The sequence below is a fragment of the Periophthalmus magnuspinnatus genome, chromosome 7, assembly GCF_009829125.3.
Source record: "Periophthalmus magnuspinnatus isolate fPerMag1 chromosome 7, fPerMag1.2.pri, whole genome shotgun sequence".
NCBI lineage: Eukaryota > Metazoa > Chordata > Actinopteri > Gobiiformes > Gobiidae > Periophthalmus > Periophthalmus magnuspinnatus.
Window position 1 is genome coordinate 10980882 of NC_047132.1, and position 18433 is coordinate 10999314.

Consider the following 18433-nt stretch of genomic DNA (forward strand, 5'->3'; position numbering starts at 1 on the left):
TTCCCAATGGCAACATATACAGAGTAAATAGGATTGGACCAAGCACAGATCCTTGTGGAACACCACAGGCTACTTTAGAACAGGGAGAGGTGCTCTGGTTTATACTAACAAACTGGTACCTATCTGATAGATAGGATTTAAACCATTTGAGGGCGGTCCCTCTGATTCCAATGTCACATTCTAACCTCTGCAGTAGAATGTTGTGATCAATGGTGTCAAACGCTGCACTGAGGTCCAGTAGGACCAGGACTGAAGCCAGCCCGTTATCAGCAGCTAGTAGTAAGTCATTTGTTACTTTAAGCAGTGCAGTCTCTGTGCTGTGGTAAGCTCTGAATCCAGATTGAAATTTTTCAAATATATTATTGTCCTGCAGGTGGCGGCAGAACTGTTTCACCACCACTCGTTCTAGAATTTTGGAGAGGAAGGGAAGATTAGAGATAGGTCTATAGTTGGCTAGTTCATCAGGATTTAGGTTAGGTTTTTTCAAAAGGGGTTTAATCACAGCATACTTAAAGGACTGAGGAATGTAGCCATTTTCTAACGGCATATTTATTATGTTATGGATGGAATCTATTATTAGGGGGAGGGCTTCTTTGAGGAGTCTGATTGGAATAGGGTCGAGCATACAGGTTGATGGTTTTGACGACATGATGGCTGAGGTAATCTCCACCTCATCAACAGGAGTAAATTTATCTAATATTATTAGAGGATCCATGTGGGATATTGGCATTACAGACTGGATTAGCTCAGAGCTGATTTTTGGAGTAGCTTTGTTGATTTTGTCTCTAATGGTTGTAATTTTGTAATCGAAGAAGTGAAGAAAGTCATCACAACTAATGTTCGAGGGGATAAGAGACTCATTAGCAGTGTGGGAGTTTGTCAGCCTGGCTACAGTGCTGAACAGAAATCTGGTGTTATTTTTGTTTACTTCTATTAGATTTGAATAGTATCTAGTTCGAGCTTTCCGCAGAGCGGCCTTATAAGTGAGCAGGCAGAGCTTCCATGCCTTCAGAGACTGCTCAGAGCACGAGCGGCGCCAAAGCTTCTCTATGCGTCTTACATGTTGTTTGAGTGTCCTGAGCTGTAGCGTGTACCATGGAGCCGGAGGTCTTGGTTTAATGCTTTTCTGTTTTAGTGGAGCTACAACATCGAGAGCAGATTTTAAGGTGAGCATTGTTCTGTCAACCAATTGATCAGTGACAATTGGATTAAAATTATTATCATTGTCACATGACACATCTTTCAGTAATGGCTCAATAATTTCTTTAAACTCTGTAATCGATTTATCTGATAATGTTCTATTCATTATACTTTTTTTCTGTGGGGCTGGATAGTCTTTTAATATAAATTGAAAGGTAATTAAGAAATGGTCAGAGAGTATAGGGTTTTGAGGAAGGACAATTAGATCATTAATCTCAATACCGTAGGTTAGAACGAGATCTAGAGTGTGATTGTGACAGTGAGTCGGCTTATTCACACTCTGGGTGAAACCGATCCCATCCAGGAGTGCGCCAAAAGCATTACTGAGGCAATCACTGCCGTTATCAACATGTATGTTGAAATCTCCAACTATAACAATCCTTTCCCAATTCAAGACTAAACTTGAAATGAAATCAGAAAACTCTGTCAGGAAGTCGGCATATGGACCAGGAGGTCGATAAATTATTATAAATATAACAGCTTTTTGGTTTTTCCAATTGGGGCACGTAATGGAGAGTGCGAGGCTTTCAAAGGTGAGGTAAGTATAGTTAGGTTTGGGGCTGAGAATTAGACTGGAATGAGAGATGACGGCCACACCACCACCTGGACTTGTGCTCCGGGCACTCTGAAAGTTCATGTGACTTGATGGTGTAGATTCGTTTAGTCTAACATAGTCATTTTCCCGAAGCCATGTTTCAGTTAGGGCTAACAGATCAATATTAAGGTCGCCAATTAGTTCATTTATTAAAAGAGATTTGGAGGAAAGAGACCTGATGTTTAGCAGTCCACATTTTACACACTTATCATTTTGTTTATTTGCGGCACATTTATTTATTTTTATTAAGTTATGAGATCTGACAGCTTCCTTGTCAGAGTTTAGAAGTGTTTTTTTGTGTGCTTTTTGTATGTGGGGCACGTGGGGCACACACGTGCATTTAACATAATTGAAATATCAGTAAATGTTATAAGTGCAGCTATTTATATTAAAGTATATTTTTCACAAACATCTCCACGGACCCTTTGTGATGATATAAGGTGAAAAGTAAACGAGATATCCACATATTGCAGAGTTAAGGCAATCTATACTCTTTATTTACTCTTTAAAATCACACCCGTGCCAGGTAAGGGCTACTCATGTTTAATCTGGTCAGTTTTATGATAACTCATTGTCTACGATTTCATTTAAAGAGCTTGAAAGAGTCTGAAATGTGGTAATTATCTCTCTGTCAACAGCTCAAGCTAAGGTAAGTGGCTAATGCTAGCAACTTTACACAGCAACAGTTATTTAGGAGTTTTATTCATAATCAGGATCAACAGTGCGATAAACCAGCACTTCTATCTGCTTCATTCAATTGTGTTGTGTCCAGTTTAAGATCTGTTACCACGCTGTCTAGTGACCACAGAAGCCCACTACTACTTTCAAGGTGCATTGTGGGAAATTTTGAGTACACTTTTCTCACCAACAGGAAATTCTGACACCACTAAAAATGTCATGAGCTCTAAATAGTACCCTAAGTATCGAACATAGACTGTATAAAGAAGTAGACTAACATTTATAGGTTATAGGAGCTAATTTGAAGCCGAGATCCATATTTGGTATTCCGACTGTGAGTATCTTAGCAACCAAAAAGCCAATCCAAGGCAGCTAATTTGTCTCTTATTAATGTTCATACCTTGAGTGACAGACAGATTAGTGAAATAAAAGTCAGGATCATGAAGAGCGAGTTAAAACGAACATTTTAAGACCAAAATGACAAGTCTGATAGCCGCGGTTACAAAGAGAGAGATGACAGTTTTCTAATGTAAAGTGAATTGGAGCAAGAGTCGATGGAGCCAGAAGTGCGCCCATGTTCACTTCCTATTTGGACCGTGGCGGCTAGCAGGTTAGCTATGTCCATTTATGTATACAGTCTATGGTAGGGAATAGTGTGGACATTCAGACAAAGCCCAGAATGACTAAACTAGAAAAGACTAGGAAAGATTTTTAGTGGAATCTTAAATCTAATGTTGTTAACTATATTTACAGAATGAGTAATCCAACTTAACATATACACAAGCTCTGGTATCTTCAGTTCACATGGTCTGGATGGAATACTGATAACAGATGGAAAGTCTTTGATGCAGAAAAAAACAGTTCCTCTTACTGATACCAAAGAACATTTAAATAGAAAGAGGAAATGTTGAGCTAAATCAATCAAAACAGGATACACTGACCACGCACCTGAGATATGTGTCAAACAGTGAAGAGTTGCAATAAAACACTCGCCTGGCAAATCCAGTCTGTATTTTTTACAGAGATTCATATCAGTCTGGTCTCCACATCCTCTGTTGCATCTCAAGCCTGGTCAAACGTGATCGTCCAATCAGATCTATTTTTTTTTTCAGTGACACGTGAAACAAAGGAGCTCATTGGCCACCTCATCCATTGACTCTGCAGAATTACGTGATGTTTTAAAGCCTCCTATGATATTTTTCCCCCTTTATTATTTCCAATACAGACGGATCATGCATGTCCCCGATTGGCTAATCCACCTGTCAGTCACGTCCCTTTGAAAACAGAGAGATTCACCAGTGACCAGACTCACATGTGTGTAAAGTAATGAAGAAGTGTGTGCTCTGAATCCGAGGCAAATAAAACACAACATTCAAAAGCAAGATATTGAGACAACGCAATGAGTTAGCTACAGAAAGTGTATTTTTATATGTTATACCGACAATGTACAAAACTTTGGACTGAAAACTGTAACTTCAGCAAAAACACAATGGAAAGATTTGGGATTTTACATGTAGCACATCTTATTATTAAAAAATACTTCATACAAAATATAAAAGTCAAACAACATGAAAAGATCTCTTAATACATATATAAATACAATAGTTAATTAATAAATTCTCTTTGAAGCTATTTACAGAACGATAAAAAGTGCAAAGTCACATGCTACATACAAAATTTAAAGAGGGGGTATTTTAATATTATGGGGTATTAACTGTAACACATATTTACATCACCATTTTACGTTTTATTGTGCTATGTATAAAATGCTTTAATTTTTGACGCTCTAAGTCTCCCCTCCCTTTGCTCTCTGTGCTAAATTACTCCCCCTAATGAAGCTATTGCACATTATATCAGGTTTGTGAAGTTGTAGTGTACAGTTTTGTATTATATTGTGTTATATTTTTGTATATTTATGAAGAATTGTCATATGGGAGCGTGAGTGATGTAAGCTTTTGGGCGGAGCGCTGCACAAAATGTTACAGTTAACCATAAGGAGGGTTTGAATAGGACCCAGGAGAGATTGCTCAATTAATGAAACACGCATGGATGACATTTAAAACCTCTTTTGAGAACAACATGACATGGTAGAAACTCGATTTTGCTTTATACCCCTTCTTTAAACTATTAAAACATCTGTACATAATTTACAATATTCAACATTTTATTTCTATGAATCAATGCTTGAATCTTTGGCTGTGAATGTCATGGTGCATCATTTGTAATGAGATGGAAATACTGAACAAAGTGCAGCGTCAATGTTTTGAAGATTGTCAGCAGATATTTTGTTGCAATATGTGCTGTGGACTCTGAAACCACACACAAAACAGGTTTTGATGCTGTGTGGAGGCATTGCATTGACCTGCATTCATTTTCCGGCAGTTGATTCAAATCGTGTGCTAGTGCCTACTCAAAAGGCTCTGTACCAGATTTTTATGGTATTAAAAAAACATTTTAAAACAGAACTATTTCATTTTAAAGGTTTAAGTGGTCCAAAGTTATTCCTTATTTACCTAATGCATTCTGAGCATCCTAATTATTCACAGTGATGAGATTATAAGGACAGGCCAGAGTTTTCCCATCATAGTAATGTTAATGACAACCAGTATGCTAACTGCACACTTCCTGATTATGGGACAGTAAAATATAAGAGTGCTGATTGTGCTATATCTGTACTGGGGCAAATTTTGCTCAACTACACAGAAAAAAAAATATATTGTAGCCTAAAGCAACTGATCTGATATTAAAGGATTAAAGGAGATCTGAACTTCGGTCTCTGCAAAGCAAAGGTACAATGTTTGCACAATGTAATGAATAACACTTACAATTCAGGGCCTTATTTTGAAAACAGGAAAATAGAGTAGGACTTAAAAACAAAACAAAAATTCCCCTTGCTTCAGCACAGATTGTATAAGCAGCTCTTGTGGTCAAAATGAGCCTACTGTGCATTGTCTGCATCTAACTAACAAGTGTTTTATCAGAATCAGGAAGTGCGCTCTTGCTAGCGTTGCTGTAATGCCCAAACTCACCTCTGGTCTCTGAAAGTTGTGAAAAAGCACTTAAACTCATCATAGTGAATAATTAGGATGTGCTGGGTGCATAAGGTAAGGGAAGAATAACTTTTGACCACTGCAACTGTTTAAAATGAGCTAGTTCTGTTTTCACATTATTAAACTGGTCAAAATAAGGTACAGCGCCTTCAAAGTGAGGCTACTATATAAATGTATCTTTGTGCTTACACATGGGCTAGTGCAGAGCAGGTTTTCCTCCATGTTTGTAAAGGTGTTTCTGGTTCTTTAGGGCCTCCTCAAGGTCTGTACCCCCACAGAGCAGGGTTTTTGTGCGGCGCGTAGGGGCAGTGGTGGTGGCACACACAGGAGTGGATGAACATCACGGCTCTGTGCTGCAGTCTGCCTCCTGGACACATGAGGGCGACCTGAGCTGTGGAGGTGTGGTGAGGCGTGCAGCAGCGGGTGTCGGAGCAGAGGCCACAGTATCGGAGGTTGAAGGTCCTGGTGCTAAAACAGCCCTCATGGAACAGCCGGATACGCCCCGGGGGCAGGACAGTGGGCTGGCACACGCCCCTATCACCCCTCTGCAGCTGGGAAAAGAGTGAAGCACATACATGGATCAAATTGCGGCGTTTCAGATGACATCACAACATTCTACAGGCCAATCATATTTAATACAGATGGGAGCTGCTAAAATAAATATTGTTAAAATGCGGATTTTTGTTGTAATGCAGTGGGTTCTAGGGTCTGGTCACTAAAAGAAATGATCAGGTTCAACGCTTGTTAGCTATGTCCATTTATATATACAGTCTATGGGTAAATTACAGCGCTATCAACGGATCACAAATTTTAAAATCTGAAAACCACCAATATAACTTCATTATGTTATCAATACAGGCTCCTTCTCCATCTGTCTAAAACATGTCTCTGCTCACCCCAGGTCCTGGAGGTCTGAGCTTGGGCTGGTAGAGGGCGCTGCAGGGCCGCACTTTGCACAGCCTGGTCTCTAGTTGCAGGCGACAGCTCGGATTCTGATTGGACACTCGAGTGGATACCCCCGAACCGCAGCTCCGGGAACAGGCGCTCCACTGGGTACTCTGCTCCACACAGCGAGGGGGGAGAGAGGGCCGGTGAGGGGGTTTGTGAGGGGGGACAGGGGGCTGATGAGGGGGTTTGTGAGGGGGGAGAGGGAGGCGAGGTGGGGGAGCAGGAGGGCCCAGTCTGTTCCGAGGGGGAGTCCTGGGTAAAGACGGCCACAATCCTCCAGACCCCTGAGCTGGAAGACAAAGAGGTGGTTAAAATGTGTAGCCTGTCATGATAACACATTTTGAAGCACGATATATTGTTAAAGAAAATATAGACGATTAATGATAATACTGTTAATGAACATGAGCTGCAATGAATAAAAGGAAAAAAAGTCCCTATGGTAAATACTGACCCCATCTAACATATACTGAACGATAAGTCAGTATGGTAATTATCGTGACAGGCCTAAGTGAAGCCCGGGCTGCAGGGAACAGAGGAGGGACACTTTTGTCCCGAGGGCTGTTACTCCCCTCACCTCACATAGGATCGGCTGACCCTAACTGAACAGTCCTCCCTTTTTTTTTGGCACTTTTAGTACAAACTAGGTACATTTGCAGCTTTCTGGAAATAAAAAATCTTTATTAAAGTTTGTGCTGCCTTCAGTGACTGCTACAATTTCAAGTAGTATGTGACATCACACAGGACTGCCCTGATTACAGCCAGGTGTTTCTGATTACAAACGCCTGGCTGCAGGGGCGGAGTTTGACATGTGGATACCTGTTTGTCCAATCACACTGTTCCAGACCCTGCCCCTCCTCCCCCTCAGAGACATTGCTAGATTACTCAGATGTGCACGGTTGACATATAAAACATCTTCGGGCATGTTTGTCATCAGGGAACAACATTATAACATGGTACAAAGCCACAAAAAGCTGATTTTGCGTAATATCCGCTCTTTAACCTTAAAATATCGCAACATTATAAGCCAATAGAAAAGACTGCACCACAGCAGCAGTCTGGTCATGACTCCAGATGTTTAAAGGCCTTCCTCACATTCACTCCTTTTAGATTTAAATGAACAAACTTGACTTGAGGCGGGTGTCTGTAAGTGCCATTGTAACTGTGTGAGGCATACCTGTGGTCTAATAAACCAGAGGAGTCAGGAGCCGAAAATATGTTTTGATTTTAGGGGGATATATTTGGAATTAAACTGTTCCTTTTGGTCAGACACACCCAGTTTAACACAAGAAGAGGTCCATTAAAGGTCCAGACAACCGCGAGTGACACAGCCCAGAAACACAGAGGGATTATGGGAATCTGGAGGGAGGTAATGGGTCACATATGAAGGGGTCATCAGTGGAGCTGTGGGCCTTTAGTCAATTAGTTGATTTTTTTTCTGTATAAATAGTTGTTTTTTGCATGAACCATTCCTGCAGGTGTAGTCTTGTGAGTGAGATACATAGAGATAAGTAATAGTTTTGAGGGGTTTTGGCACGCTCCCTTTTTAGTTGACTAATCGATCGGCAGCACTTGTCTTGGAGGACAGGATGGGTCAGGACCTGTTTTTTCTCATGTATTTGAGCAAAATGTGTCTTGCCTCAGTTCAGATATATTGCATAAGCAGCTCTTGAGGTCAAAATAAGTCAGCTGTGTACTGTCTGCATCACAATTATAAAGTGTTACAGCCTATTGTTCGAGAATCAGGAATTGCGCTGTTAGCATGCTAGTTGCTGTTAGCATTACTGTGATGGGAAAACTCTGCTCTGGCTTTGGAAAGTTGAGCAAAGTGCTTATAAACGCATTGAGGTGAATAATTAGTATGCTCAGAATGCATCAGATAAGTGAGGGGTAACTTGAGGGCCCCACAATCAGTAGAATATGACGTATTTAAAGTGAAATTGGACCCTTGGTTACTTTGTACAGATGTTACTTTGGGCCCTGAGATAATAAAGTTAAGACTCCTTGATTTAAAAGTCCTATGTTACAAAAAAATGAACTCTTATGAACTTCAAGCCATGTTATAATGTTGTTACCTCATCAAAAACAGAACTGGAGTTGTGTTTTGTTTAATTCACACATGTTTGAATAATCCTTTAATATTAGTCTGTCCACATCTCCAAAGCTCAAAATGCTCTGTTCTACATTGTGAAGTCATGAAGTGGGAGTTTTCAAATTTAACAGCTCCTTTTACCTTTAGTTCAGTAGAGATTGGCAATTCCAGGGCTAAATCCAATCCAAATGATTCTAGTGAAGGTGTGTGACGTTTAAAAACACAGTGGAGCACTTCCTGTATTACCACATGACATCACAAAGTGGAACAGAGTGTTTTCCGTCTGACAGAAAAACTCATCTTAAATATGCAGGGTTTGTGTGTTAAACATGTGTGAATAAAACAAAACACAACTCCAGGCCTGTTTATGATGAGGAAACAACATTATAACAGATCAGAAAACAGCGTAATACTGGCCCTTTAAAATTAGTTTTGTTTTTCATTTTTAAGACAGTAAGAAATAGGAAAATATCTAAATGAGTTTTGTTGTTTTTGTAAGTTCTGGGACTAAATAAATGAGTCAGTAGTTACAAAATGCCCGCTCATGTTTGCGGAAGACAGACCTGAAATAGGTTGTTTACAGACTGCAGAGCCTGTGTTGCTGTAACAATTATGAGGTTATTTCAGAAGCCCTAAAAATACAGCAGGTTGGTAACTTGGGACTTTACTTTGAAAGCGATATTCATTTAAGCTGTTGTTGTAGAGCAGTGGAAACCCACACTACAAACGTACAGATTTACCTCACGCCTGCCCTTATCAGAATGTTCCATCACCACCAGGCCAAGTTACAGGTCAGATCTATGAAGTGGCAAGTCTGGTCTCAGTATGAATGCATGTATTTCAAGGTATTTTAGCCAACAGCTTCTAACTGAATAAATGCAAGACGTTTTAAGTATAAAACCGTAACGTGGGCCATTCTAGGCAAAGCGATAACATCCCCATAGAAACAAGCACGTGGAAATGAGGAAGAAAAGTTACACAGAGCAGCTTTAATATTGCGTCTGTCATGTTCCGGGTCAGTGGATTTGACCGGTCTACCAATGATCTTAACGTGGAGAGTGGGATTCGAACCATCAACCTTCAGATTAGTGGAGAAACGCTCTACCAACTGAGCCATTGACGTTATTGTCACATGAGGCTATATTAAAGTTAGTACAGTTTCATAATCTCATAATCACACCCAGGAGGAACACGTAAACTTTTAAACTTTGTGAACTGCTGACTTCTGCTACACGCAAACTCAAAATCACATTACTGTCAGATTTTGTGAGTAATAAGAATATTGAGATGATATAAACAGGAAGGTGATGTAATTTCTTTCTGATCATGGTTCCTCTGGTTAGTCTTATCAGATGTGTGGTTTGGATTTCATTTAAAGGCAGTGGTGTAAGAAGTACTACATTTTTGTAAGTAAAAGTACAGATACCGGAGCAAAAAAACAAACAAACTTAAGTTAAAAGTCTCACATGAAAAAATCTACTGCAGTAAAAGTATTAAAGTACCTGTTTAAAAATGTACTTAAAGAGTAAAAAGTAAAAGTATTTTGCACAGATTTTGAGATCTAATAAAAGTACACATTCCTCACTTTCAACACATTTCACTCTTTACCTGTGATGGCGTCTTGTATGACTGTGTTCTCCAGGCTCTCGCAGACCCACTCGGGGCAGCATTTCCCGGGCAGGCGGATGTACTGGGGGGAGGGGCAGTCTGGAGCGGGCAGATGGGTGGAGAGGGGACAGGTGTGGACGCAGGTCACACCTCCACCTGTGCAGAGACACGAGGAGTCGCAGGACGGACGAAACGCCTGCCCCTCAGCGTACGAGACGCCGTTCAGCTCGCAACCCATCTCCTCCAGACCTGAGACAGAGGAGGAAGTGTCTGTGTGAGGTACAGTTGATTGAGAAATGTGTAAAGGGGACATATGTATGAATGTTTATGAGCTTTTGGCCATGTTATAATGGTGTTCCCACATTAGTTAGCTCAAAGTCCTGTTTGGATTGATTCACATTTGAGTTATCCTTGTTGTTTTGCAAGTGAGGCTTAAAGTGTATATGCCAGGTTAGACTACTCATTTAAAACATAGTCAACTTTTTTATATATAAGATTTTACTCAAATAAATGCCAAATTTTTTCTGTTTAGTCACCATATTCTGGAAGTTGCCGTGTGCGCTGCCATTGACATTCGGGTATTATTTTGCATGTGGCTGTACTTCTAGAGGTATTTCCATAACTGTTACCTAGCAACCATAACATTTACAGACCACGGTTTAGATCTCGGTTTTCATACCTGACAGTTCAGACTGCTCACTAGCGCCTCACAGTGGTCACATGATGTCCAATCAGCTGATTTAAACAGGTTTTGGCGCTGTATTCCCACAGTGGAGGCAGAACGACAGCGCCATTTGACTTTAAACTGGGACGAGAGGGTTTTTTTTTACTCTCACACACCTCAAAAACAGTTTAAATCAGCTGAATGGACTCATCACAGCGACATCACGTGACCACTCTGAGGCGCTAGTGAGCCGTCTAAACTGTCAGGAATGAAAACAAACTAAACCTTGGTCTGAAAAAAGAATCTATTAAAATAAAAGCACGTCTTTGGCCCTATGAGGTTCATCATAAACTGGATTATAGTTATGATCAGACTAACACAAATAAAAGCCAACATTTTTATTTTGTTACATAAATGTTTAAACTGTCTCATGCCTAAATTGTCTCTTCATTTTTGAGTTTTCAGTGTTGGTGACACAGTGAGATGTGTTGAGGTTCAGAACTCACTGCTACTTCCAGTTTCCTTTTTACACTTTTCTTCTCAACTGTTTTCCCCTCACAAACTGCCACTAACCGGATGTAAGACTATGATAAATATTTACCACAGGTACTACCCACCAAACCAAGTCAGAATAAAAAAAAAAACATCTAAAATCTTCACTTTAAAGGTTCTATATTACACAAAATTTACTTACTATACACTTACTAGCTTTAACCTATGTTATAATACTGTTACCTCATCAAAAACATACCTGGAGCTGTGTTTTGTTTAATTCACACATGTTTGAGTAACACCTTATTATTAGTCTGTCTACATCTCCAAAGCTCAAAATGCTCTGTTCCACCTTGTGATGTCATGAAGTGGTAGTTTTCAAGTTAACAGCTCCTTTTACCTTTAGTTCAGTAGAGACTGGCTGAAATCATCCAAATGATTCTAGTGAAGGTGTGTGGAGTTTAAAAACACTGTGGAGCACTTCCTGTATTACCACATGATGACATCACAAGGTGGAACAGAGTGTTTTCAGTTTGAGAGAAGAACTCCGCCTAAATATGCAGGGTTTGTGTGTTAGACATGTGTGAATGAAACAAAACACAACTCCAGGTCTGTTTGTGATGAGGAAACATTATAACACAGATCAGAGTAATATGGACCTTTAAGCTTCATAACTGCACTGACCGACACACTCTCCAGGCTCCCCGGGCAGACTGGTGCTGTGGTCACACTGTAGGCCTTTGTCACATGGGTTCAGCTCCGTGCACGGCTCTCCTCTCTCACGGGCACACACCTGACAGCAGCCACACCCATCCAACACCAGAGGAACACCCGCTCGGCATTTTGGGATGTTCTTCGGGCACCGGCAGGGCGTCTGACACAGCTGGCACAGCACCTGTTCAGAGGAGCATACAGTAGATTTGTACAACCTTGATAATTTCCGCAGCATCATTTCCTGCACTCACTCTTCAATCAGTCTGCATTCAGAGCTTTTTTTCAGCTTCAGAATGATGAAAATGAGTTGCCATAGCGATTAACTATTCATAAACAAAATATTATTGGTTCTTGATGGGGAAAACAGTCTTCAAAATATCGCTTGTGGTAAAAGGTCGCATTTTTATATAGCACTTTTCCACCTTTGGGACACTCGAAGGTCTTTATATCAAGGAACCACACACACACTCACACAGACGCTGGGGACTAGGTGGGTTAAGTGTCTTGCCCAACGACACAACGGCAGCATTCATCTGTGAGAGCTGGAGTCACACTGCCAACTTATGGGTTAGTGGCTCTGACTGCTCAACCGTTAAGAGTGGGTTTCGAACCAACAACCTTCAGATCAGAGGACAAACACTTTACCATCTGAGCAATGAATAGTGTGAACGCTTCTGGGCTTTTAATGCAGGTATTCTGTTTTATAAAACTAAATGCATTTTCAAAATATTCTTCCCAACAATGAAAATTCTAAAGTCTAACACTAATAGTAAAAGTTAGAGTTGAAGTGAAACAGTGTCTAATACGATAGATAGTGTATGTTACAGGCAAAACTGATTCATTTCTGTCCTCTGAATGTGATTTTTTTAGTATTGATACCCACTCAAATGAGTATCTAGTTTCGATACTAGTTTTAGTATTGATTAGTATCTGATTTTCAGTACTTTTGCCCTAGTCTCCTTAAGTCAAAGTTTTATGGACAGGTTGTATTGTTGGATTTTGGCAAGACCCGCTCTTCAAATATAAAGTACACAAACAACCCTTCATCGTAGGCCCTATTTATTTCTGTATTATCTTGTTATATTATGTAGTTTGTATAAAAGTATTGAGAGGAGGGACTCACCTGTGCAGTGATGCAGAGCAGGAGGACAGCGCTCTGGAGCCAGTCTCTATTCATCATTATGTCTGTGTAAGCTCCACTGTCCAGTCTGGGCTTATATAGTCCCCTGTTAGTTCCTGCTCCCTCCTGTCCACTCGTCCTCTGCTCCCTCTCTTCCTCTCCCCTCTCTCTCTCTCTCTCTGTTCCTCTCCCTCCCTCTCTTTCTCTCTCTCTCTTTCTCTCTCTCTCTCAGATTTATAAAGTCTTCTGTGATGATGTCATGACTCGTGTAAACATCCACAGCAGCATCACACATGGTCCACATTCCTCTGACTGCACTTCCAGACACAGACACACCCACCTCCACTTACAATACTCCACCCACTGTAGTCCTCTACTGCACCTCCTCCATCCACCTCCACCTCCTCCACCCACTGTAGCTCCTCTACTGAGCCTCCTCCACCCATCTCCATCTCCTCCACCCACTGTATCTCCTCTACTGCACCTCCTCCACCTTCTCCACCCACTGTATCTCCTCTACTGCAGCTCCTCCACCCACTGTGCCTCATCTACTGTGCCTCCTCGACCCACCTCTCCCACCTACTGTACCTCCTCTACCACCCCCACCTCCACCTACTGTATCTCCTCTACCACACCTCCTCCACCTCCTCCACACACTGTACCTCATCTACTGCACCTCCTCCACCCACCTCCACCTCCTCCACCAATTGTACCTCCGCTATCGCACTGCCTCCACCCACCTCCACCCACTGTCCCTCCTCTACTGCACCTCCAACACCCACATGACCCACTGTACTTCCTCTACTGCACCTCCTCCACCCACTGTACCTCCTCTACTACACCTCCACCACCCACCTCACTCCTCTACTGTATCCCCCACCTCCTGCACCTCGTCTACCCCACTCCACCCAATGCAACACCTCTACAAACTCCCCCTCTTGTCCCCTCCCCTATCCACTCCCACCTCTTCCACATCCTTCCACTGCACTAACACTCCTCCACCTCCCCTGTCCACTACACTCCTCCACCCTCTAGTTTAAACTGCTGAGTATGTCACACATTGACTCACATTGAAGTTTCAACACAAACAAACAATTTTTTCGCTGCTTGGCAGCAATAGTTCCTTAATGGAACTCACATTCATAACACATGTTTTATAGACAGCAGCTCAGTGTCCACTGATCCCAAGGTTGCCGATTCAAAATCTGCTCTTGACATAAACACCATTGGTTGAGCGGTCAGATCTACTGACCCACAGGTTGCCAGTGCGATTTCTGCTCTCACAGATGAATGCTGTTGTTGTATCCTTGGGCAATACACTTAACCCCCTGTATGAATGTGTGTATTTGTGTGTTTTAATGGGTGAGCACCATTTTACTATTTACTGTGGTTTGGAAATCTTACCTATGACCCAAACATACCTGGTTTTGGAATCACGATACATATATTAATAATGGATTAAAATGCATTGGATATGTATAATAAAAAAAGCTTTACAGATCTATACTCAATCACTCCACGACTGACTATTGTCACCACAGCTGCCTATAGGGCAGACTGAGGGAAGCATGGGTGCAAATCTGCGCCATCTGCCTCTCTGAACACCACCTAAGGATACAACAATGGAGCTCAACAGTGATGGCCTAATCCTCAGTTTTGGAAGTAAATTTCTCATTCATTTTTCCCATCGACTTTCCAAAAAAAAAAAAAATTATATTAAAAATGTCAAAAGCATGATCAGGCATAACCAGTTGATGATCATTTTATTTAAAATGTTCCTGAAACTTTATGAGCTGTGCAGTTATTAAAAAATTCCACTGAATCATGTGTTTTAAATGTGCCCTTTGGACTTAAAAACACTGCATTCTGGACATAAGTTAACATGTAGCTGGTTAGAGATGCTTCTGAACTTTTAATATTAGAATTTTTTGAAAAGTCTATAGGAAAAATAAATGGAAAATTGACTTTAGGAACCGGAGTGTGCGGTCACTGTAGAGCTCAACACTATGCACTGCGTCAATGTAAAAGTTCACTATTGTTTTGAGGTTTGCCATTACTGCAGCCGCACTGACAATTGATCACATAAGGTCATGTATACTTTATATGTCTTTATAAATATTTCAGACTGAAACAGACAAAGATGACATCAAACTGACTCAAACACATACAGGACATGTGCTCCCTCCAGAGCAGGGAGCACATACAGGACATGTGCTCCCTGCTCTGGAGGTAAAAGCAGTGGCCCTTCTCTGCGGGTGGGCACAAAACCTGCTTATAAACAGACTCAGATGGAGAGGAAAGTATGCCCTCTGGTCAGGTGGGCCAAAGGTATGGACCACAAACAAGATCTGAGTCCAGATTTTCTCCCAGAACTGGAAACGTCTCCTCCAAGAATGACCCAGACCGGAAAGACGGAGCAGGAGAGGTATTTCAGTGTAACACACTCAAGTTTAGGAACAAAGAATCGTGTTTTCAGTGTCGTTGGCTAATACGGGAACGGCAGCGGTAAAGTCTATGGTGATGTCGTTTTGGAGACTGTCTGACCCCAAGAACCAACTAACTCCAGTCATACAAGGACTAAAACAGAACTAAAATAGGATTAAACCAGGGCTAAATCAGGGACTGAACCAGGACTAGACCAGGACTAAATCAGGTCTACACTAGGATCAAACAGCCAGGACAAAACCAGAAGTATTACTAAACCAGGACTAAACCAGGACTAAACCAGGACTAAACCAGACCTAAACCAGGACTAAATCAAATCAAATCAAATCAAATCAAACTTTATTTATATAGCACTTTTCATACAAAAAAAAAAAAGTAACACAAAGTGCTTTACAAAGCATTAAAATCAGTCCCACCCACCAAACCCACCCAGCCACCCGACAGCCCAACAACCCAACCCCAACACATCAATAATCATAACCAAACAACCCCCCACCCCAACACACACTCCCACCCCCCACCCCAACACACACTCCCACCCCCCACCTCAACACATGTTAAAATACCTCAGTTTCATTTAAAATATGTTTAAGTGGAACAGGCTGGATAAAGATGAACCAGATGAGAAAGCACCACCAGAGGAACCATCTGCACCAGGAGCAGGGTCACCCACAGCCACAGGACACCAGCCCAGGGCCCCGAGAAGAGATGAGGTCAAGACCAAACCTCCAGGGCCCACGAGCCAGGGCCCAGCAGCCACAGCCAACCACAGCTCCCGGTGCAGAGGGCTCCTCAGAGGAAACACTGGCAAATCTAAAATGATTAAAAATAATAAAATAAGTCAAAACTAATAAATAAGTCAATAAATAATAAAATAAATAACCAATAAATAATAAAATAATCAATAAATAATAAAATAAGTCAAAACTAAACAAGTAAATAAAACATAAGTAAAACATAAACACACTAGCCAGGGCTAAACCCGAACTATACCAGGGCTAAATGAGGCTGAAAAGCAGAACTAAAATAAGGTAAAAATAACTCTATAACCTGAAAAACCAGGGCTAAACCAGGACTAAAACAGGAATAAACAGGGCTAAATCAGGCACTGAACCAGGACTAAATCAGGTCTACACGAGGATCAAACAAATTCAAAGCAAAACAAGTACTAAATCTGGACTGAACCAGGACTAAATCAGAGCTACAAAAAGGCCACCATAAAGCAGGCCTAAAACTAGAAGACTATATATATATATATATATATATATATATATATATATATATATATATATATATATATATATATATATATATATATATATATATATATATATATATATATAAATAAATAATATATGAACGAGTATAAGACACATGGACTAGTATACACCCGTGGACCACTATGGAACCTACTGGACACTTGAGAGATTACACTGATATAAGACACATGGGAATAGAAAATAAAAGTCCTACCATTTAATGCTGAAAATCACATTCTATTGTCTAAATAAAAAGTGTTTTTATTATCATCATGGTATCGGAATCAGTATCGAGTATCAAGTCCTTAGTATCAAAATCGAGTTTGAAATTTTAGTATCTTGACTACTCTATATTACACAACAATTTGTTTAACTTGTTCAAAAACATTTTTGACTTCAGACACTTATTACCAATTGCAAAAACATGCTTTGGTCCTGCTATTTCAGTCTGTCATTCCTGAGTGCTAAAAGGGAAACAGCTAAGTCATAACACAACGAGCTGCTCGCCAAAATCCATCAGTGAGGAGGCCTGTGCCAATTCAAACCAATGAGACTAAAAACATGGCCAAAAACGCTTCCACAGCTCACAGGCAAACCAACACCAGCTGCAAGTTCTTTTGAAGAGTCAAAATAATTAATAATCATTTTATTTTTTTAATGTCATATTTTTTCCCCATCAAAAACATATCTTGAGTTGTGTTTTGAGTAGTACTGCATATTTTCTTAGCTCCCTTCTTCAGACCTTAAAGCTACATTGATTTTTTGAAGCTTTCTACCATGTTTTGTTCCCTCATTAAAAACATCACTGAAGAGGTTTTAGACGTCATCCATGCATGTTTGAATAATCTAGTGATCTCTCCAGGCCCTGTAAGATTCTGTCATATTCTCAGATCATAAGCCTACTCATGTGATATACAGTAGTTTCATTAGCAGGATGCACGCTGATTGTGTTGTGATAGCGCTCTGAAGGTGGAGTGATTTAGACCAAAGGAAGGGAAGCTCAGACCATCAAAAGCATAACTAAAACTTATAAACCATGTTCATGTGTTGTTTTTGTCAAACTTAGCATTTTCCAAAACAATAAAAAGTAACACTGTGATCTAAATATGTTTATGTGTTAACAGTTAACACCCCATAGAAGTGGAATACTACCTCCTTAAAACACTTGGTCCCTCTGCATGATGTCATTAAGTGGTAAAACAGAAATTTTCCTCTGTGTTTTAAAAGTGCACAATGTAACCTGTTTGTCTCCATGGAGATGCTATTGCTTTGCCTGGAATGTTCCACAGCATGGCCTTAAACGTATTGCTATAGTTGTATTTATTACGAGCGGGGTCGCATCTCCACAGATCTGACCTCTAACTTATAAATAAGTTTAATGTCATACTGTGGAACATTTCAGGAAAAGGAATAACAGGCAGGTGGCAGACCCTCCACATTTAAACTGGAACTAAACACCCAAGCTCCGTCCACAACCACATTTCAGATAGAGCTGCTAGGGTTTGGAGGACTAAAGGGGCAAGTGAGGGGGGAGGAGGGGCGGGGTCTGGAGGACTAAAACTCCACCCCGT

At 40.8% G+C, this 18433-nt stretch overlaps 1 protein-coding gene across 2 annotated transcripts; it reads right to left on the reverse strand.

The window, feature by feature from the left end:
- Positions 1-3880: 3880 nt before the first annotated feature.
- ccn5 (cellular communication network factor 5) lies at positions 3881-13297 on the reverse strand. Of its 2 annotated transcripts, none has more exons than XM_055223258.1 (5): positions 13162-13297; positions 12009-12219; positions 10169-10417; positions 6420-6760; positions 3881-6074 (listed from the first exon to the last, which is right to left on the reverse strand). In XM_055223258.1, exons 1-5 carry the CDS (start codon positions 13216-13218, stop codon positions 5781-5783), a joined length of 1152 nt encoding a protein of 383 aa, XP_055079233.1. In that variant the 5' UTR covers positions 13219-13297; the 3' UTR covers positions 3881-5780. The 2 variants fall into 2 exon arrangements, with proteins under 2 accessions (XP_055079233.1, XP_055079234.1); XM_055223259.1 differs by having other exon boundaries at positions 4165-6068.
- Between the last annotated feature and the right edge of the window lie 5136 nt (positions 13298-18433).

Coding starts and splice junctions, on each gene's coding strand:
- ccn5 (XM_055223258.1), bottom strand. CDS start 13,218: ATGATGAATAGAGACTGGCTCCAGAGCGCTGTCCTCCTGCTCTGCATC. Junction 12,220..13,161: donor TGCTCTGCATCACTGCACAG/GTGAGTCCCTCC, acceptor TCCTCTGAACAG/GTGCTGTGCCAGCTGTGTCA. Junction 6,075..6,419: donor TCAGACCTCCAGGACCTGGG/GTGAGCAGAGAC, acceptor CTCTTTTCCCAG/CTGCAGAGGGGTGATAGGGG.